The 22,715-nt window shown below is 37.7% G+C and overlaps 1 protein-coding gene across 1 annotated transcript in view; it reads left to right on the forward strand.

The window, feature by feature from the left end:
• The window catches only part of Myo1b (myosin IB), a 170,254-nt gene that overhangs the window by 113,370 nt on the left and 34,169 nt on the right, over nt 1-22,715 (forward strand). Inside the window, exons 12-15 of the mRNA XM_090354504.1 lie at nt 5,795-5,881; nt 6,420-6,485; nt 16,103-16,207; nt 19,554-19,616. Of these exons, the coding sequence (XP_090210630.1) occupies nt 5,795-5,881; nt 6,420-6,485; nt 16,103-16,207; nt 19,554-19,616 (321 nt within the window). The remainder of the gene's footprint in view (nt 1-5,794; nt 5,882-6,419; nt 6,486-16,102; nt 16,208-19,553; nt 19,617-22,715) is intronic.

Below are 22,715 nucleotides of genomic sequence, written 5' to 3' on the forward strand. Positions count from 1 at the left end.
ACATGGCCCAAATGGATGCCTACCTTCTTTTATCTCTTTTATCTTCCACAGAAGCCAATGAAGTCCCTCTTCCCCCATCTGTCTGTCTCTCTGTCTCTCCGCCTGCTACAGGGAGGGGTATTTTGTATTTCAATTAGGCTCACTGTCTATGTCACTCTTCCTTCCTTCCCCCCATTCCTAAAACAATGTCAGCAGTTTTCATTGCTCTGTTCTCACATATGCAGATCATCTACGTTGACCTTATTTATTTTCATTCATCTTCCTTCTTAGCCCAACCTACTCCAGCCAATACCCCCACACACATATACACACCCAACCCAACTTTTTCTTCCCCAGCATAAAGGCTTTCTAAGACACAAATCTCTGTTGCTACCTCCCCTCTTCTTGGTTCAAATAAAATTGGTGGATGCTTGGATGATATGTACTCAGGCAGCATCGCGAGTCCCTTGCCATGTAAACCCTGTGGTCTATGGCTTGGAAATTTCCCACTAGTCAGTAGTAACCTGCTCTAGAATTTAATTACTAATGTAAGACTTTTCCCATTTGAGATTACTTTGTTTATTCAGTTGTATTATTGTCTCGTCTTCCTTCAGCCTTCATTATTCTAGGTGAGTCACTGTGGCTTTGGAAAATACTGTAACTGCATGTGGAGATTTGGTAGCTTCCCTCATTGAAGCGCTCTGCTTTGTAAATTCATTCTCTACAGAAATTAGACCCCATGTCTTTTTATTTGATGAGCTTGCGTGACCTTGTCTCACTAGGTGAAACTTCACATTTTTATAACGTTTGGCATGAAGTAATTCGGCTTGATAGCTTCAGTTTTTCAGCACTTTAGTCCCGTGCTGCTTACAATGTAGTGGTTAGATTATCTGGTTCTCTCCGTCTTACTGCTTGGTAGGTTTTGATTCCTGAGAGAAGTAGTTTACTCTGTTAGCATTTCCTCATAGCTTCAATTCTTGGGCTCCAGTATCATCTTTATTTCCCATGCCTCATTTCCCTTAGTGCATTTAGATCTTTTCCTTACGTAGGATGACTAATCTTGAAATGATGGAAATCGTGATAGAGTTTATCATCCAGTTTCTATTCCACAATGTCCTCCTTGGCCTACCAGTCTCTTTGCAAACTGACCCTCCATGTTTTCTAGTTCTCTAGACACCAAGTATATTTTTACTTGATGCCTTTGCTTTTCTGTTTGTCCATTACCACATTGCTCATTCTTTCTTCCTGTCTAGAGAGTTAATCTAATTGAACCCCATCCAAGGAACCTTCCTGAGCTCCTTGATTTCCTTTCTCTGAATCTTTTCCTCTGCTGTTAGCACTCCACATGCCTTCCAGTTGCTTCATTTGTTAGTTTTGTCTCTCTGGGTCATAGCAGGCTCGTGAAGTGTGGGTCTGTATCTCTTCATCTCTCTATTTCTGTGCTACTTAGTACATTCCATCCTAGGCCGTGCCTGATACCAGCCATCTTAGAAACAGTTCCTGCCTGGGATTTTTCAACTATGTGAGCTTCAGGAAGCAGCAGAGTGCATGGGGTGTTTATAGTGCGCATCTGAAGTTATGAATCATTGCAGTTGGTATTTTCCATTAGTTATACATACTGTTATTAGTAATTCTTTATGTTTTGATGGTCTAGTTTTTGGTATTGGTGGTTTGGGGGTTTTAGACTCAGGTACTTGTATGTGACTAGGCAGATCCTCTACAACTGAGACATGCATTTAATCCTCTATTAACAATTCTTTTTTTATTTTAATTGTTACTGTAAATGCACCATACAGAGAAGTTACATTTACATAGGTCAGGTAATAAGTGCATTGCTTTTTTTTTTTTGGCCAGTCTTGGGCTTAAGCTCAGGGCCTGAGCACTGTCCTTGGGCTTTTTCCTCAAGGCTAGAGCTATACCACTTGAACCTCAGCACCACTTCTGACTTTTTTCTATGTATGTGGTACCGAGGAATCAAATCCGGGTCTTTGTGCATGCTAGGCAAGCACTCTACCACTAGGCCAAACTCCCAGCCCAGTACATTGCTTTTTGAATAGTGTCACCTCTTAGCTTGTTTTCTCCCAGTTTTCTCCTTCTAACTCCTTTCCCTTACAAGTTGCATAGTTCATTTTCAGCATTGCGTCGCCCTGCATTTGTTCATCCTTGGTCCCACCATTTCTGTGCTCCTCACCAATATCGATAAGCTCCTATACAAGACAAAGGGTACAGAAATTTAAAAAGTAAAACAGCAACAAAGGAGGAAAAAATAAGCAAACAAAACCCCCAAAACAAAGCAACAAAAATCTCTTGTTTCCATTTCTTGGAGTTCATTTTGATAAGCATCATTTTATATGGTCATATGCACATAGCTATTGAGTCTTAGTGATCCTCCCGAGAATATTCTCCTTTGTTCTCATTGTGTGAATTTTTTAGTGTCCTGTATAATTTATTAGGTCCAAGTATAATTTTTTTGTCTTTTACCATCCAGTATGTTTACTTGTAGGTTTATAAACACATTTCTGTTTGCCACAAATGAAGGAAATCATGTAAACTGTGTTTATTTGGGTGTAGCTTACCTTACTTAATATTTTTCCAAGTCTTCCATTTTTTATTTTATTTATTTTTTATTATAATTAATAGAAGGGTTACATGATATTTGCCAGATAGATGGTGCATTCATTCTCATACATTGATACCCTTTCTCATGTCCTGGTCCCCATTTCCCTCCCCCAACCCCCACCCCTCATCTTGTTTTCCCCCCTTCCCTATCCAATTTCAAATAACCAAATACAAATATGTCTGATATATCAGGTAACAAAGTGAGATACTGTAACAATATGAGATAACCAAGAGACAGCAAAAGAGATGAGAGATAACATAGTGCCTTAAGAACAACAATCATTCATGATATGGCTTATGTTTCTATATCCTAGAGATCCTTTCATTTAGCGTCCTATTCCATTTTCTTATGAATGGTGTCATATCATTCTTTCCGATGAAGCATAGACTTCCATTGTGTGTGTGTGTGTGTGTGTGTGTGTGTGTGTGTGTGTATCACATATTCTTATCAGTTTGTCCATTGAGGGGCATCTGGGTTAATTCTATATCTTGGTTGTGGTAAAGAGTTCTGCAATTAACATGGTTGTGCTAGTAGTTTAGTGTGACCTTGTTTGTGGTCTTTGAGACAGATGCTGAGGAGTGGAATTGCTGGGTCATAAGGAAGCTCTACATTTAGGTTTTTTAGGAAACCTCCAAAATACTTTCCAGAGTACTTTACATTCCCTCCATCAGTGTAGTAACTTCCTTTTTGGCCACATCCCTGCCAGTATCTGTTATTGTTAGTTTTCTTGATACTGGTCATTCTAACTGTAATGAGGTGAAATCTCAATGCTGTTTGGGGTTGCATTTCTTTTATGGCCAGAAATGTTAGACATTTGTTCATGTGTCTAGTGGCTATTCTTCCTTCTTCGGTATCAGTGATTCTTAAATGAAGGTAAACACTTGGTCTTTCTACTTTATAGGATGTTATAAATTTGGAACAAGTTAGGATCAAGAAGTCAGGGGTAACAGGTAGGATTTCATTTGAAATACTTGAGTTTATAAATAAATGGGAGAAGACAGAATTTAAAATTTCTATAGGCTCGTAAGGATGAGATAGCAGGAGAAGAAATGGACATGTCAAAAATCATACAGTAAATGAGTTTGTAGACCATGTACCATACTGTTATATGCACTTGAATTTCCTAACAATTGAATTACCTTGAATTTTAAGACAGTACAAACTAGAAGAAAAGGTATTAAAGAAAAGATGGGCATCTAAATTATATTTTGACTTCTTTCCCTGTTTTAGCATTTTGTATAAATTTTCTGCTATAGAGTCATACCATTCTCCCAATACACTACATACTTTTTCCTTTCTTCTCCCCTCCCTTCCTCCCTTCCTTCTTTCCTTCCTTGGTTTCTCCCTCTCTCCTTATTCTTCCTTTCCTTCCTTTCTTTTTGCCACTTTTAGTTATATTTCCTACTCCTGATTAGAATATCTATTTGAACCCAGGGAGAGAGGTTTGAGATTAGCACAAAAGGGACTGATGAAGGTGAATATGCTTTCTTCTCAGCTATATGTGTGGGTATTAAGAGAATTGCTGTGCTTCCTTCAGAAGAAATGTGGAACAGGCATTTATATGTAATTTAACAAGCTGTATTCTTTATAAAGTAACATTTCCTAAAAGTAGTAATACCCATAAACAACAATACACAAATATGGCCAATGTGTTAGAAAAAGAGTAGCACAACTTGTAGCTTTCTTATTACAAAGACAGTTCTTTGTTAGGTTGCTGCCATCAAACCCAGCTCCTTAGGAAACTGAATTCAGCATGTCATCAGCATTGACTATGTGCGCTAGACACCCAGTACTATGACAGGGCTCATGTTCTCTCAGCTAGATCTGACTTTTTCCATCTTTAAGATTCTTGAGTTATTAAAACCTAGGTCTTTTGCCCATTTTTTGTCTAATACCTCTGAGTAGCTTAAAAAATACATAAATAATGGGCTGGGAGTTTGGCCTAGTGGTAGAGTGCTTGCCTAGCATGCACTAAGTCTGGGGTTTGATTCCTCAGCACCACATACATAGGAAAAAAACAGAAGTGGTGCTATGGCTCAAGTGGTAGAGTTCTAGCCTTGAGAAAGCCCAAGGACAGTGCTCAGGCCCTGAGCTCGGGGCCCAGGACTGGCCAAAAAAAACAAAAACAAAAAACCCATGAATGAGCACATTAAAAGGATTTTATCTTTATTATACAACTTATAAAAACTCATTTGGAAATATTTTTAAAAAACATTCCAAAGGTTGAATGAAGATAAATTTATAGATCACATCAGTATGCACTATTTTATTTCATTGTAATGTACAGAGGGATTACAGTTATATTTGCCAGATAGTTGGTGCATTGCTTCTCATACATTGGTACCTCTTTAAATGTTTTTGTCCCTACCTCCGTTCCCCTACCCCCCTTCCCCTACCCCCTCCCAATCATCTTGTTTTCTCCCCTCCCTTTCCTATTTCAAATAAACAAATAAATGTATATACAATTTACCAGGTAACAAAGTCAGATACAGTAACAATATGAGATTAACCAAAGGCAGTATGCACTATTTTAATTGATTAAATTTTGATTTTCCTTTCTGATGTATAGGAGTAAACAATATTAAATGTAAAGTTTCTTTATTTCCATAGAATATAATGATTGCTAAGTCATTGCTTAATTTCACAGTCATTATTATACTTTATCTAATGTTTCTCTTATTTTGGTTGGTTGTGGGGCTTGAACTCTGGGCTTGGCACTATCCCTGAGCTCTTCAGCCCAAGCCTACCACCCTACCTCTGGAGCCATAGCACCACTTATGGTTTTCTAGTGGTTAATTGGGGATATCAGGTTCTTTAGTGCCCAAGCTGACTTTGAAACACGATCCTCAGATCTCAGCCTCTTGAGTAGCACCCAGCCTCTAATGTTTCTCTCGATGATTGTTTATTTTTTTGTTGTTGTTAAACTTTTAAGTAGCTTCATTTTCCCTCTCTGTTCTGAACACTGTGAATGAATATCTTTGTGACAGAAAGTCTTGCAGCATTTAAAATTAATGTCGTGGGGTAAAAAAAAAATAGAATGACTATGTATAAACAATCTTCTGAATTTTCTTAATGATTTCACTACTCACTGGAGCAAAATAAAAACTGGTTCTGAAAAGGAATGTGAAATAAAAAGGGTTAAAATGCTTTTATTATTTTGTGAAAAATAAGCCTAGTTCCTTTTCTTTTTTACAGGCTTATTATGCGCGTGATGCTCTGGCTAAAAATCTCTACAGCAGGTTATTTTCATGGTTGGTCAATCGAATCAATGAAAGCATTAAGGTATTTACATTATAAGCAAAGAAACCAATCATAATAAATAATAGTAGAATGTAAATGTTAAATTGGAGAAAATTTAGTTTTGTAGTCAGATTACAGATTATCACTTTAAAAGATTATTCCTTAAGAAGAATGTACATTGTATAAGACTAGCATTTGCCAAGGATTTTATTTCATTTTGCCATGTGACTTATGATTCAGTTTGACTGTCTAAAGACTCTTTGTAGAGTTACATTCTATTTGTTAACTAGCTGCCATGCTTTTTTTTTATCCTTTCTAACAATTTTAGTACTGACAGTATCTTTTTAAACTAAGTTACCTATTTAAATTTCTGAGTGATTCCATCCTGATATCTGATCCCGTAAATTTTCCTTTTTACATGTTTGTCACTTTAAAGAAAAGTAAAATATAATTATTCTCCTAGCCTAAAAATTCTTTTGAAAAAAAATTCTTTTGTAATATATGTCAATATTCCTTGGATACTTGCCTACAGTAAATAGTACCTAAATTAACTCATCCTATTGAATTTACTTTTTTAAAGGCACAAACTAAAGTAAGAAAAAAGGTCATGGGTGTTTTGGACATTTATGGCTTTGAAATTTTTGAGGTAAGATTTTAAAAATACTTTTTTTTAGCAACATTACTTACGTGAAATAAGTAGGAATTAAGCTTTGTATTTTATGGACAAATTTTTGTCATAAGTTACTATAACTTTGCAGTCTTTCCAGGTCTGATGGGTGTGTGTGTGTGCGCGCGTGCCTGCGTGTCTGCCTGCGTGCACGCATCCTCTGAGAACCAGCATTTGGAGACAGACATCTCTGTTTAAAAGGTTCTTTTTATGTTAGTAGCTGACTTTTGAAATTGCAAACTGAAAAGTCTGTCTTGGTGACCTCTAACAATCAGCATGGACATTGTGCCTGTTGCTGTTTGCTCATTAGAAAGTCATTTGAAAAGGGAAACACGTTGGTATTATGAAAAGATACCAGGAGTTGAGATCCAAATGGTCTTGTTCCCTGCAAAGGCTTGTTCATTTCTTCTGTTTGAGATTCGGGGAGAGGCATCTGAATTAGGTGGTCTTTGAACTTCATCCAGGCCTCATCTACCTGTCATCTTGTAGTGTTGAGTTCACCTGCAGAGCTTGGAGTCATTTATGCTACAATTCAGAAGGAAATTTTTTAGAAAAGAATTCCATGCTTTCTTAGTTACCTACAGATGTTAGTGTTTTCTGCCAACCTTCTCGCTAACTTTGATATTTACAAACAGTTTCAAGGACCTAATAAAATACTGTCACTTTCAGGAGCAGTGTTTTAGTTCAGATCAAAGAAAGACAAAGTATACCAAGCCACTGCTTTACAACTTCTTTCCTGCAAGTTATATGTGAATTCCTTTAAGTGACCAGGCCTTGCCCAGAATATACCCCCAAAATTTACATATTTCAAGAAGAAGTTAAGGTTATAGAGTCACAGAAAAACTATCTGAATATTTCCTTGAGCTAAAGCCAGTCCTTTCTAGCAAATTCCTTTTTCTTGTACTATGTGGGTTTAAGCTAGTAAATTTTCTACTTCAGTCATAAGCCATGCTTAGCAGTATTTATCAATAGCCAGTATTTATCAATAGCTGACTGTATTAGAAGTATTGTGGTTAGTGTTGTGTGTGTTGTCTGATTTAGTATTGAGAATAAGCTCTTGCCAGCTTTTTTTTTTTTGCCAGTCCTGGGCTTGAGCTCAGGGCCTGAGCGCTGTCCTTGGACTTTCTCAAGGCTAGAGCTCTACCACTTGAGCCTCAGCACCACTTCCGGCTTTTTTCTATGTATGTGGTACCAAGGAATCGAACCCAGGTCTTTGTGCATGCTAGGCAAGCACTTTAACCACTAGGCCAAACTCCCGGCCTGCCAGCTACTATTATTAGTCCCATTTCTGGATGAGAAAGTAAGATTCCACCTTCCAATATTTTCATATATTACTTCTTTTTCTGACTAAGGTTAAGGCCAGAGTCATTTTCTTACCTTTTAATCACAAAAACACATGCATTATGCTTCAGAATGTTCTTCTTCCTCCCTGGATAGACTTTTTTTTTTTTAGTCATTTTCAAGCTCTTCCTTGAATCAGCTGGGGAACTTTGGAGAACTTGGATGTCCAAGCTGCACTCAGACCAGTGCTAGTGGAGCATCTCAGGATCCCAGTAGCTGTATTTTTAAAGCTCCCCGGTGACTCCAGTGTACAAGCAAGGTTGAGACCAAATGTTCTCACAGACAGTAATTTTCAGAGTGACTGTAAATTACAAACACATGTGGCATTCATGGTGTATGACCTCTGTATAAAATGCCCTTGAAAGACCTTAGGTTTCTCTTAATGGTCAAAATATATTGAAATCTAACTTCTGGATGTAAAACTAAACAGTTATTCCTTTTAAACAGAACTTTAAAAGGGAAAAATCCAGTTGATTATGTCTATAGCAAATCTTCTGATGATCATAAAACATCTTTAAAAGTTCATTTTTCTTTTCCATGGAGTAAATGCATTCCCCCTGCCCCTCAATTCCTAGGTCCTTGGGAAAAACCAAGATGATGATGATGATGATTATTTCTTCCTCCTCCTCCTCCTCCTCCTCCTCCTCCTCCTCCTCCTCCTCCTCCTCCTCCTCCTCCTCCTCCTCCTCCTCTTCTTCTTCTTCTTCTTCTTCTTTTGTGTGAACTTTCTCATAAGCATTGGGCATCCTGATTTTTTAATAACTTGTTCATCTTTTATTTAATAAATTTATTTGGGGGAGAATTTAGGAGACAAACTTAGATGTTCTTAGATACATCTTTATTTTGGGGTTGGTCACAAGACTTGAACTCTCAGGATCTGGGTGCTTTCCCTGAGCTTTTTAACCACAAGGCTAGTGCTCTACTACTTTAAGCCACAGTGCCACATCTGGTTTTCTTGTGGTTAATTGGAGATAAGAGTATCACAGACTGCTGCCTGGCTGCTTCCAGCCGTGATCCTCAAATCTCAGGCACCTGAGTGACTATGATTACAGGCATGAGCCACCAATGCCTAGCTCTTAGATACTTCCATGTTTTAATTGATACAAGATTACAAAGAGACTTTATCTTCCCCCACCCCGAACAATTTTTCCCATATATACCCTACATGGCAGCCTGGTTTTTCTTGGTTTCTTAGTAGTATTAGAGCACATGGAAACATTAGGAAGTATATAGTCTTTAATACTAGAAATCCCAGTGAGGAAGGACTAAAAGGTATCACTGATGTTAGAGGAGTTAGAACGTGAAAGAGGTACCCAGGATCCCCATCCATGCAAAGATGAATATTTCTGGATTATCCAGGCAAGTAGAAATTACCAGGAAACTGATACGGTATAAATAAAAATTCTACTTTGTTCTTCAGTAAAAATAGATTGTAGAAGTTAAGAATTTTGTCCCAGACATAACTTGAAGAAACTGGACATGAAGGGTCTAGAATTCTTTCCTAAAACTTGTCTCATTCTGCCTTAGTGAACCTACCCACAGTACTCATGTAAACCTTTCCAGCTGAGCTGGTGGAAACCTTTCAGTCGCTTTGGTCCCTCTCTAAATGGAAGAGGGAACCTGATGATTAAACCATAGAGTGATGACACATGGATTTATTTGACAGCAAAACATTCCAGTCTGCACTGGTTACGTGAATAAGTTCTGCCTTGCTGGCTGCATGTGATCTGACGTACATTTGGAAAACAGATTACTGGAACAGTGACACCAAAATTAAGGTGAAAGGTATTAAAATTAATAGAGGGAAAAATATAGCTTTAAATTTTGATTGATAGTAAATCCAACTTTCCAAAAGAAAACATTTTAATCCACATCCTACAGAATTAATTTTGTTCTTTTCATAGCAGAGAATTGAATCTTTTGACTTCTGAGGAGTATTAATGGCAAGCATTTTCATAAGAGAATAAATGCAATTCTTTAAAAGCACACACATACAATATTACACCCCAAAATATATGAACAGTCCCAAGTTTTTTAAGCTCTTTTCTAAGTTCTTAATCTGATTGCTATTCAGATTGATGGGTGATTTATGAGGAAAGACCTAAGCATTAATGGTTTTAAATAGCAAGAAGCAATGGCTATTTTACTTTTCATGCAATTGACCCAGTTTCATTCAGGCCAAGTGCTAGTTATCTTTAATTGTACATTTCTTGTCATCTTGCCCTTTTGTACCCCATTGGAAGTGACCCATGTATAAAATGAGTGTGATAGGTGGAGATTGCTTTAAATATTATACCCTGATACTTACACAAGAGTCAGGATAACCCAGCAAGACCATCTCCTAATTATTGAACTTGTTTTCTGAATTGTTTTTAAAACTAAATTAAAGCCAGCTCTGGTCAATGCCTTCTGTTCTAGTTTCTTATCTTCAATTTTATCCTCATCTGTTAGACCAATTTAAAATATGTGTTGCTAAAAAGCTGGGCACCAGTGGCTCATACCTGTAATCCAAGGTAGTACTGGGAAAGTCTGAGAGGTTTTTGTTTGTATGTTTGTTTGTCTATACCAGCAAAAAGTCAGAAGCAAAAGAGTAGATCAAATGGCAGAGCACTCAGATTTGTGTGAAAAAGCTACTGCCACAAACTCAAAAACAGTTGATGACAATATGGATGTGTGTGTGTGTGTGTGTGTGTGTGTGTATCTGTTTTGGTGTCTGTATAATTATAATTACTCTAACTTTTAATGTCAAAGCCTATTTAAAATGCATAAGAAAATTGTGACACTGTTTTTTTTTTTAATTTATTACATTGAACTTACATACCTGGAAGGAAAACATTACCTAATTAAAAAGAAGTTTTCTAAAACTTAAGCCAGCCATTCAGCCTTCTGAATGTCTAGAAGGGAGAATATGTAATATCGCATATTTTCCTCATCTATTTTGAGGATCTTCCTGAAATTTTCTTTCTTAAAAAAAAAAAGGTGTTATTGCTTTGGGTTCTATTTCTTGCCATTGTGGTTTTTAAAAATGGATAGTGGTTAAGGGCATTATATTGTGCTATAAAAACTGTATTATAATTGGAGGCTGACAAAGACTTCACACCAAATAAATCTCCCAGGACCAACAGCAGATTTATAACCATATATTAACCCAGTTTCTTGAAAATGACAGTATTATACTTAAAATCCTATATAAATGTAGTGTTTCGTTTATTATGGAAGATTTCATGAAATGTAAAATATGAAATTCCAGTCAATGCTATATCTAAATGTGCAACCTCAGTAGAAAGTGCTGAATTATAAGAGACATCAGTTAAGATAATGGTTGCTAAAATAAACTTTGAATTTTGTATTTAAACTCCCCAGTGTTTCCAACACGTAAAATCCACCTGTACTGTTCTCTCACCTTCCCAAGCCCAGAGTATATACAGCCATTTCCTCTATTTGTCTATCTGCCTTATGGTGTCTAAGACATCCTTAGCTGCTTCTGTTGCTACAGAGAATATAAATAGGTCAGTAATAGTTTTATTTTTGTATTAATATTAATTAGTTGTACAAAGGGTTTATAATTCCCCTAAGTCAGGTTATAGGTTAGTATTTTTTAATTACATCTTTCCAGTTTGTTTTGTATGGAACATTGATCATTGATACTTGAAAAGATAATCTAGTTAGGAGCTCTCTGGAAAGTGAATTTTCTGTTCCCTTGATGCTTAAAGAATAAATGCAAAGTCTAGAATTTTTTATTTTCAGTCATTTTATTTACTTTGGTGTTGGTCCTGGACCTTATGCTGTCTTGGCTTTTTTGGTCAAGGCTAATATTCCAACAGTCACATGTACTTGAGCCACATTTCCACTCTGGCTATTTGCTAGAAAATTGAATCTCGGGGACTTTTTTTTTTTGGCCTGGGTTGGCTTTGAACTATGATCTTCAGATCTTAGACTAGTGCTAGGATTATATTTATAACCCATTAGCACCAGGCTAAAGTCTACAATTTTTTAAATAATTTTTTCTTGTGATTAATGGAAGGGTTACATTATATTCACCAGATAGAAGGTGCATAACTTCACAAACATTGATACTCTTTCTCATGACATGGTCCCCATTTCCCTCCCACCCTCCCCCCGCTTATCTTGATTTTTCCCCCCTTCCCTATCCAATTTCAAATAACCAGTTAAGCACATATAAAATATATGAGATAACAAGGTGAAAAATTGTAACAATATGAGATAACCAAGGGATGGCAAAAGAGATGAGCTATAACATAGTACATTAAGGTAAAGTCTACAATTTTTTAAAGAATCTGTAGAGTTATAATTTTTGGTCTGTTATACAGTAAGTCTTTCCTATTCTAGTCATATGTGGTACACAGAATGAAGCAGAAGAGAACCAGACACCTCATTTTTTTCTGCAGGTGGGCAGGAGAGCTATCAGTTTTATTCAAGGGGTATGTCTAATAGATCATAAAATATACTTGTTTGAGGCTATTTCTAAAATTTTTGGTTTTATACCTCAGTCTTTATAAATGAAGGTGTAAGACTGTTGAGAAAAATTCCACACATGGAGCATGGGCAGAAAACAAGAGTCCCTGAGTCATTTGGAGGGCAGGCTCCTACCACATCCTCCTTTGGAGACTTTGATTCATGAGACTGACACATAGAGTAATGCTAGCTCCTCACATGGTTTTTGACACACTGAAGAAGTAGTAAAGCTGAAGAGTTGTTTTTAGAGTCAGGGAAGTAGGAACCCACATTGAAAGCTGTGTCAATTTAGTACCTGTGTAAAACACAGAATGTGTTAGACCTGTACACATTGGGGTTATTGGAATTATTATTAGTTCATTTCTAATTTTTGTAGATTATTGCTGTTATAAAAATAATATGTGAAGTTTCATTTTGTTTAACAGTAACAATACCTTAAAATTAGATCACAAGAAACGTTTTTATTATGCATAGCTTTGGCAGTAACCACTGTCCTGACCATTTGTGTCATGAATTTAGGTGGTATATTAGTAGTAGCTGCTGATTTCCATGGGGGAATAAATTAAATTTTACATGGATAATTATGACATTCTTTATTTATTTTGGTCAGTTTTGAGGCTTGAACCCTGGGCCTGGGCATTATTCCTCAAGGCTACTGCCCTACCCCTTAAACCACAACCCCACTTGTGGTTTTTCTAGTGGTTAATTGGACATAAGAGTCTCACAGACTTTTGTACCTGGGCTGGCTTTGAACTGAGATCCTTAGATCTCAGCCTGCCGAGTAGGTAGGATTACATGTGTGAACCACTATACCCAGCTTAATGATGGGTTTTTTTTTTTGTTTGGGAGCTTTGGAGAGGGAATTTTAGCCTTTTTTTTTTTTGTTGTTGTTGTTCTTGGGCCATCTTCAGGAGGATAATCTCCCTTTGCTATCTTATTTTTTAAGGGAAGATCTAGCAGGTAGAGAAAGGGAGTGGGGGGAAAAAGGGGAGTGGGGAGATATTGCTGGACCTTGCAGCAATCATTGTTTTGTGATTTTCCAGGTGTCCTTACTGTTGACTTTTTGACTTTTAGTACATTTGATGGATATTTAATTTATCTGGATAATTAAAAATTAGAAAGGTTGAATCCTGAAACCTCCAAGCTTCAGGCAAGGGACATGATGTATCATTTTTTCAAAGTATTTATCCTGAATAGCCCTCTCCTGGGAGAACCACAGTTGAGATGCCATGTGTAGGTATGGTGGCCCTGTCATGTGGAATGCTTGTATCCTGATGTAAAGTTTTATACTAGTCAGAAATGTAGTCTCAATGGAAAAGCTCACTGTTTTCAGTAACAGATACGTCTCAGTAAGTGATTACTTGCCAAAGCCTATTGCTAATTAAGAACTGACTGCATTTTGTGTGATCTGTCCCTCTTTGCCCCAGAATGCAGTAAGTATGAGCCATTTGCAGTGACCGTGTTGCATGCTCCTGTGTTAATAGCTTCTCTGCCATGTGAGCTATACAGTAAATGATTGTTGACTACCTGTGTGGCTACAAAGTTCAGAGTCCATACAAGATACTTTTTAAAGGTTGATGGCAAATTAATTCCTCTCTGACTTAATTTTTAAGTTGTATCATAATTGTGAAGCTTTGCCTCTGGTTTCTAATCTGCTTGTGTGTATTTCAGTCCTGTTTTGGAAGCGTCTTTCAAGCTGTTCATAACTACCTAACTTGCCTAAGTGGCACTAGTCATTTCTCCTCCCCTTCTCAATAGTTGGCTGCCATTTGAAAATTTAGTGTAATTGTATTGAAGCATTGCTTAAGCACAAACTTACAGATAAAAGATTTGTTCAAGCTGGGTGGCAATGGCTCACATCTATAATCCTAGCTACTCAGAAGACAGATGTGGTTCAGAGCCAGCTGGACAGGGAAGATTGATTGGAGACCCTTATGTAGTAGGAAGCAGGGCTGTGGCTCAAATGGCAGAATACCAGGCCTGAGTGAAAAAGCTAATGGACATCACTTAGAGCCTGAGTTTAAGCCTCAGTACTGGTGCATGCACGCATGTGTGCACACACACGCGCGCGCGCACACACACACACACACCCATACACACACAATTTTTTTGAAAGACTGCTTTCTCCATGTTTTCTGAAACCCAAGGTCTGTTTGCATTAACTCTTAAAATGTTATCTTTTTCATTTGTGATATTTTGTAAGTACATGTTTTTACCAAACTAACAAAGTTTTTTTTTTTCTCATATACAAAAGAGACCATGGCGCTTCACTAGTAAGTTTTCTTTTTAAAGGAGGGGAAGGATTCTAATATTGATATCAAATCAGAATTGATAGCTCTGAAGTTTTTTTTAAAACTTTGTGTGAAAATACAAACTGGAGATAGACGCTCTTTGAGTCAACAATTATATTTGTTCAAAAAATTGAAAAGAAATGTTTGCCCTTTAGTAAGACCTTTCAGGATTTTGAAAAAGCCAAACAAACTTTTATCCACTACTAAATTTAGCATTAATGAGAGCAGTAAGTGGTAGAATATTCTCATGTATCATTGATGGTTTATGGTTAAACTTTTCCTCTGATGAGCACTTTTCCAGTGGTCACAAATTGTGAGCTGGTTTCCAGGAAAGAACCTAGTGAGATACTCCATCTTAAATATTACTTGGTGTGAGGATAGGACTAGCCATAGTTGATTTGAAAAGATGAGCATTCACATAATCACGTGGATATTTTGCTTTTGTCATTAATGGAGAAATGCAGAAGTCAATCCCTGTGTTGTATTCACAAGGATCCACAAGATTCAGTGTTAGCCCTTACACAGGACATGTCCTTGCCACCCAGGACTGGCTGCCTAGATGGGAAAAGAGTCAAATTTATTGGAAGTATACTCTTTGTCCCGTGTTCCAACTGCCACCAGCTCTTGACAAAGGGGAGAAAGAGAAGTAGAAAAGACAAGCTTTGGTATCAGATCTCCCTGTTCTTGGAAGCTGTTATCTGTACATGAACTATATCCATTCAATGAATGTGTATCAATCCCTTCCATGTGTGCAGCAATCCAGTAAGCTTACAGATTGCTCACAGGTAGTTTAGGAATGGAGCCTCCATCTGAGAGTGTGTAAGCAAACACTCATATGAGGAAAAACTGCAGAAAGACAAGTTGCTGAGGTGGGCAGTGATTTTACTGCTGGATTGCCTTAGGTCTCTGTTAGGTAGGAACTTTACCTCCTCATTCCTTCACTTACCCAGTAGATGTTATATTGGTGAGTCACTTTACAACCATAGACACACAGCGAGCAAGAGCAGACACCAGGCCAGACGTACTGACACAGGTCGGTACAGTCGGCTGAGGGGTAAGTATGAAATGAGGAAAAACAAAGTTCAGGTCAGCAGGACATTGTTGAACCCTAAAGTTTCATCTGAGAATGGGAGACAGAAAGGTTGCTGAGAGATGTTGTGAATCTCTAATCCTCAGGGGAGAAAGTTTTTTTGTTTTTGTTTTGTTTTTAATCATGTGTGGGATGCTTCTCTTGTCAGCTAAAAATCTTCATCCTGCTGATAGTGCATCAGTTGTGTCTACTTCATTTGTGCACATATTTGTGAGCCATCCTCCAACGGCCTGCCAGGACAAAGTTCTGATGGAGGACCTGTGTGCTAGGCTGCAGTTGGGTCTGGAAGACAGTGTGTGGCATTGCTCATTGATTAAGATGTCTGAATGGTATGGTTAGAGAGAGAGAGTACCACTGACGTGGTATTTAAGTATTTTTTCTGCCATTACTTCATACAGGACAACAGCTTTGAGCAGTTCATTATTAACTACTGTAATGAAAAGCTACAACAAATCTTCATTGAACTTACTCTTAAAGAAGAACAGGAGGAGTACATACGGGAGGTAATATTGAAATGTTTCTTTAAAATATTCCTTTTCAGCTGGGTGCCAGTAGCTCATGCTTGTAATCTTAGCTTCTCAGGAAGCTGAGATCTGAGGACTGTGGTTTGAAGCTAGCCCAAGCAGGAAAGTTCTTGAGACTTTTATCTCCAGTTAACCAGCGAAGAGCCAGAAGTGGAGCTGTGGCTCAAGTGGTAGAGTTCTAGCCTTGAGCATTTAAAAAAAAAAAAAAGTTAAGGGACAATGCCCAAACTCTTGAGTTCAAGCCTTGAGACCTGGAGCAGGGAAAAAACAAACAAACAAACAAACAAACAAACTATCTAGAGTGGGGCAGTCTTAAAATCTCGCTGTTTGGGAGATGGCAATAAGAGAATTGCAGTCCAGGCAAACTTAGCAAAGCCACAGTCTCAAAACCAAAATCAGAAGGACTGTGTTTTTATTTGGCATGTCATATAAAATGCCAATCTCTGTGTGTATTCACAAGGACTTTTGAATCTTTGTATTCACAAGAATTGTTCTGGTACTATAGTAGGTTGTCAATAAATGAATACCTTTGATTGTATCTGATCTCATTGGATTCCACTGTAGTAATACAAAATAATAGGTTCTAGTTTGGGAAGACAAATCTAATAGGAGGTAAGACTCTTATCAGCAAAAGCTGGAAAAGGGTGTGGTTTAAGTGGTAAAGAGCCAACTTTGAGTGAAAAAGTTAAGCAAGACTGAAAGGGCTGAGAGGCTCTTGAGTTCAGCTCAATATCAGCACACACACGCATGCACACTTGCACACAATAATAATAGTAGTAATAATAATAACATATATGAAGAATAAGGATGAAGGATAAACTCTTTATGCATCCATGCAAAGCACTATTATTCTGCCATAAAAAGGAATGAGAAATTGGTGCATACAGTAGCACAGATAATACATGTGCTAAGTGAAAGAAACCAACTCAAAAAGACTACACATTGAATGGTTCTGTCTATAAATCAGTCTAGAAAAGCAAAGCTAAGACAGATCACCAACCGAAAGCCACACAGTTATTGTTGGCTCATTGGAGTATGTGACTACTGAAGGACAGCAAAAAGGAATTTTGGGGACTGACTGTGGTAATAGTCATTTCAAACTGTGTTAGCCCAAGCTTTCAGAACTACATCCTAGAAAAAAAAAAATAGTGTCACCAATTAGATTGAGTTGGGCATGGTGGCTCACGCCTGTAATGCTAGCTACTTAGGAGGCTGAGATCTGGGGATCAAGGTTCAAAGCCAGCCCGGGCACAAAAGGACCTGAGACTCTTATCTCCAATTAACTGCTAGCAAATGGGAAATGGCGCTTGGCTCAAAGGTAGGGTGGTAGCCTTGAGCTGACGAACTCAGGGACAATGCCCAGGCCCAGGGGTAGGGCGATAGCCTTGAGCTGAAGAGCTCAGGGACAGCGCCCAGGCCAGAGTTCAAGCCCCATGACCCATTATATATTTGTGTGTGTGTGTGTGTGTGTGTGTGTGTGTGTGTGTATGTATATATATATATATTTGAAACCTGGTTTAATCTTGAAAAGCACTGTTTTCACAGTGTATGATGAAAATAGTTACTATTTATTTCATGTTCTCTATTAAGTGCTATGTGTAGATTATCTCATTTAATGTAATTTTAAAATAGCCAGAAGTAATGTTTGCAAAGCTCTTTTCATCTTTAAATGTAAAATACTTTCATTTTTAAATACCTGTTCATTTGAAAAGCATTGAAAAAATGAAAGGGGGGGATTTTTTTCCTTGTTCTACATTTTTAATTTTTTATTTGTTGTTAAATACTACATGTAGTAATTATAATGTAACTGCCTATTTTCTTCAGGTTTCTTTTTTCTTTTTTTAATTTGACAGAGTTTCCTATGTAGTCCATATTGACCTCAAACTCACAGTCCTCCTTCCCAGGCATATACAGTTGCACACAGCTGCCTTTATTGTCTGTATAAAAATTTTAAGCTGTTGAAATTCACTTGAAGTTTTTAAGGACATTGAGTCTTGTTTGTTTGTTTTTATGTCAGTACATATATTTATGTCAGTACATCTTTTTTTTTCTTTTTCTTTTTGACTCAGGATCTCTTATAAGTTAGGTTTACCTTCAATTTATAATCCTCCTCAGTGCTAAGGTTATATGCATGCACAAGCATGCCAGCAGATTTTTTTTTTTTTTTTTTTGCCAGTCCTGGGCTTAAGCTCAGGGCCTGAGCATTGTCCTTAGACTTTCTCAAGGCTAGAGCTCTACCACTTGAGCCTTAGCACCATTTTCTGCTTTTTTCTATGTATGTGGTACCGAGGAATCGAACCCGGGTCTTCGTGCATGCTAGGCAAGCACTCTACCACTAGGCCAAACTCCCGGCCCCCCAGCTAGATTTTTTTAATGTGATTGTGAATCCCCAGTAACTGACTATAGCAAACCATATTTCTCTTAAGCAGAATCATAAAGGTTTTATTTTTGCTTTAGAATGATTACCATACTTTAGAAATGTTTTTGTACGTGCCTGGCACCTTAGTAACATAAATATCCTACAAGCAAGATTCATTCTCTTCCTGTCTTCTCATCATAAAGAAATACCCTGACTTTGATGTGTAATTTAAAACAGTTTGTACAGCATATCTAAAACATGTCTGAGAGTATTTAGGAAGATCCCTAGCTTTCTTTGTGAATTACGTTTCTTCCCCTCAGAAGAAAAATAAATGTTTACACTTGGAGACAAAGTGTAAGCAGACAGAGTGGCTGCATTTAGCCTCACAGGTTTGGCTTTACAGACAGTATTCCAGACAGTGGATAGATTTTCATGTCTTTCCCTGTGTTGAAAATACTTTATCTTAGGACAGGGGCTTTTATTTTTTAAGATTTGAAATAATTACCCAGTCTTTGGATTGCTTCTAAAATTAATTTTTTTCCTTGTGATGACAAAGAACAGAAAGAAAAAAAACTAGGCTTTAGATTCCTGGGATCAAGTTTTGCCTTATTTCCTTATAAACATTGTAAATATACACAAAAGCAATGTTGACCCAAGGGCCTGTTGAGTAAATATGTGGCCCAGAGCCAGTGGAGTGCATGGGAAATTGCCACAGATGAGAGAGTGGAATGGGAGGCCGTCCCAGGGTAGGTCAAGGGCGTTCACTTCAATCAGATTATGTCACTGGTGGACTGCTGGGTTGAGAAAGTTTTGGGAACTAGACGTTGACATTTGCACCACCAGTTCTATAAAAGAAATCAATTCAGAGAGAAAATGAGGTATGATGAGAGTGGCAGACTGTGTTTCTCAAATATTACTGTGCATCATTATACAGATTTGATTTTGTTCTGTTTTGATGTTTTTTAGGACATAGAATGGACTCACATTGAGTACTTCAATAATGCCATCATTTGTGACCTAATAGAAAATGTAAGTACTTAGGTACTGTTTGTTTGAAGGAATGCTTAATAGTGTGATTCACCCTGTGTAAATGCTGTCACTGCCTTTAATGTTAACCATTAGTAGTTTTACCATCTTGAATTTTTCTTTAAGGAATCTTAGAGTATTGTAGATTGCCTTGCAGCCCTAAAAGATCCTTCACAACTCTTGAATGTATACATAGGACAGGATCTTCCATACTCATCCTATTTCCCTATCACAATCATTCCATCACTTTCAGTTATTGGGGCCTTAACCTGTTGCCACCATACAAGTGTTGTCAAACTCCAGATCCAGGTTCCAAATTCCTGGGAATTTGGGGAGTGATCAGAGTAGGCTCAGAACAACTATCCTTTCTTTTTTCCTTTCCTTTTCTTTCTTTTTTTGTTTTTTTTCTTTTAAAAAATTTTATTGTTGGGATAATGTATAAAGTGGTTACAGTTAGATTCATCAGGCAGTAGATGCATTACTTCTCACACATTGATACCCCTTCTCATGTTTTTGTCCCCATTTCCCTCCCTCACCCTCTCCCAATCATCTTGTTTTCTGCCCTCCCTTTCCCTATTTCAAATAAACAAATAAATGTATACACAATATACCAAGTAACAAAGTCAGATACAGTAACAATATGAGATTTACTGTAAGGGCAAAAAAAAAAAAAAAGGAGAAGAGAAATAACATAGCACATCAACTTAAAGTCTTCATTTCATGGTTTCAGAGGATGCTGGTGTCTCAGGAGGCTGAGATGTGAGGATGAGGACATAATCTGAATCCAGCCTAGGAGGAAACATCCTGAGACCCTTATCTGTAGTTAACACCAAAAAAGCCAGTAGCGGAGCGTGGCTCAAGTAGTAGGGCACTGTCCTTGAGTGACAGAGCCAAGCAATGAGAGTGAAGCCCTGAGTTCAAGCCCTAGAAATGGCACAAAAGTATTCCATTTCTGAAAGTCAGTTGACCTCTTACTGTACTACTTAAGTTAGGATAAAGGAAGAAAAAGGCACAGACTCTAGAGGTGAATTAAATGAGTCAGATATAGTCTCAGAGATTCAGTGAGATATGCGAGAAGGTATAGCACAGGTAATTGCAGGCAGCCAAGGACCTGGTAATTTTTCAGATGATCCTAGCCAGTGTATGCACGTGAAAAGGCTTAAAATATGAAATAAAAAATGCCTGGCGCATTTTCAGATACTTGTCTAAATCTAAGACTTTCAGTTTTTACACCATACTTTATATTTTATGGTAAATGGATTAATTGTTGGAAGATGTATTCATGTGTGAAAACAGGAAAGCTTTGTTTTATGTTTACGATTCCTGGTCTTCCTGACCTTGATAAAGTACTTTGAGAAAATGTACAGACTTTATTGTTCTATATAGTCTTTGTAGCTGTCAGGGTAGGCAGTCAGGTATTTCAGGAATGACATATAAATAACCACTCTAAATAGGTAGCAAATCATGGACTATTCATCTTTAATAAATACTTGGGAATTATGTAATTAGTGGGTTTTTTTTCCATCTGTATTCAAACATTTTTTTTTTTTTGGTCAGTTGTGGAGCCTGAACTGTGGGTCTGGGTGCTGTTTCTGAGTTCTTTAGCTCAAGGCTACCACCCTACTACCCCTTGAGCCACAGTGCCACTTCCAATTTTCTGGAGGTTAATTGGAGATAAGAATCTCACGGTCTTTAGTGCCCCAGCTGGCTTTGAACCCCAGGTTGTCTTTGAACCACAATGATGACCTCCTCCTCCTCCTCCTCCTCCTCCTCCTCCTCCTCCTCCTCCTCCTCCTCCTCCTCTTCCTCCTCCTCCTCCTCTTCTTCCTCTTCCTCCCCTCCTCCTCTGTAAATTAAATTGAACTTTATTTTATTTTATTGTTGGGGTGATATACAGAGGTTTTGCAGTTGCATTCATCAGGTAGTGGGTACATTATTTCTTGAACTTTGTTATCCCTTCCCATGTTTTCCTCCCACTTTCCCTCCTCCTACCCCCCTCACTCATCTTGTTTTGCCCTTACCTTCCCTTTTTCAAATAAAAAAATAAATGTATTTAAAAAAAAAAAAAGAATTCAAAGCTCAGCTGGGTGCTGGTGGCTCACTCCTGTAATCCTAGCTACTCAAGAGGCTGAGATCTGAGGATCATGGTTCAGAGCGAGCCCTGGCATGAAAACCCATGAGACTCTTACCTCCAGTTAGCCACCAGCAAACTGTGGCTCAGTTGGTAGAGCACTCGCCTTGAGCTGAGGAGTTTAGGGACAGCTCCTAGGCCAAGAGTTCAAGCCCCACGACGGACAAAAATAGAAAAAACAAGAAGGAAAAAAAAGAATTCAAAGCTCTAGCCTAGAGTCCAGAAATAAGTAGATTTCCTGACCATTTTTTCTTGTTAAATTTTGTGACCAAGCTGATTCCCTCTGGGAACTTATAATGTTCAAAATTCTTGACTAATATGTTTTTCTTCATAAATATACCATTGTACTTAATTGCTCCTGTATAAGAAAAGGGGAACAGGTAATATACTCAATTTAGCTAGATGACCTCAGCCAAAAAAAAAATCCCCTTACTTATGTGACTGAAGGAGTGTGCTCATGTACAAACCTGGGTACATTAAGGAAGTGTTTCCTTCCAGCATCATTAAACAATAATGTTTATCCTGGGGATGTTATGAACACTCTTGATTCCTGAGAATCCACACTTCCCCTGGGTTTTGTGTGGAATGAATCAATGCTGGTTAGAGGATGTCATGGCCTTGTGAGGAGAAGGGGAAGGGAAGTGGGGGTCCTTTAGGGGGCCTTTGCCATGGTAGAAGTGGGTGGAGTTGATGGTCAAGGAGTGGATTGTTTCTGGACTTATATGCCTACAGGGACAATTTAAGAAATAGCACCTTTATTTAGCAAGGTAGATTTCCTGATTTCTGATCTAACTTAGTTAGGTCTGCCTACTCTTGAAATAAATATAAATAAATAAATGTTGTATTTATAATAAATAGACAACAAATGTATTTAACTCTGAATTTCAAAGTGGCTGAGGAGACTCATAGATCACTTATGGAGGGAAGAAATGCTAATACAGCCAAATCCACCGCTCCCCTCCCTATACATA

The sequence above is a fragment of the Megascapheus bottae genome, chromosome 21 (assembly GCF_031878675.1).
Source record: "Megascapheus bottae isolate mThoBot1 chromosome 21, mThoBot2.hap1, whole genome shotgun sequence".
In the NCBI taxonomy this organism is placed as follows: Eukaryota; Metazoa; Chordata; class Mammalia; order Rodentia; family Geomyidae; genus Megascapheus; species Megascapheus bottae.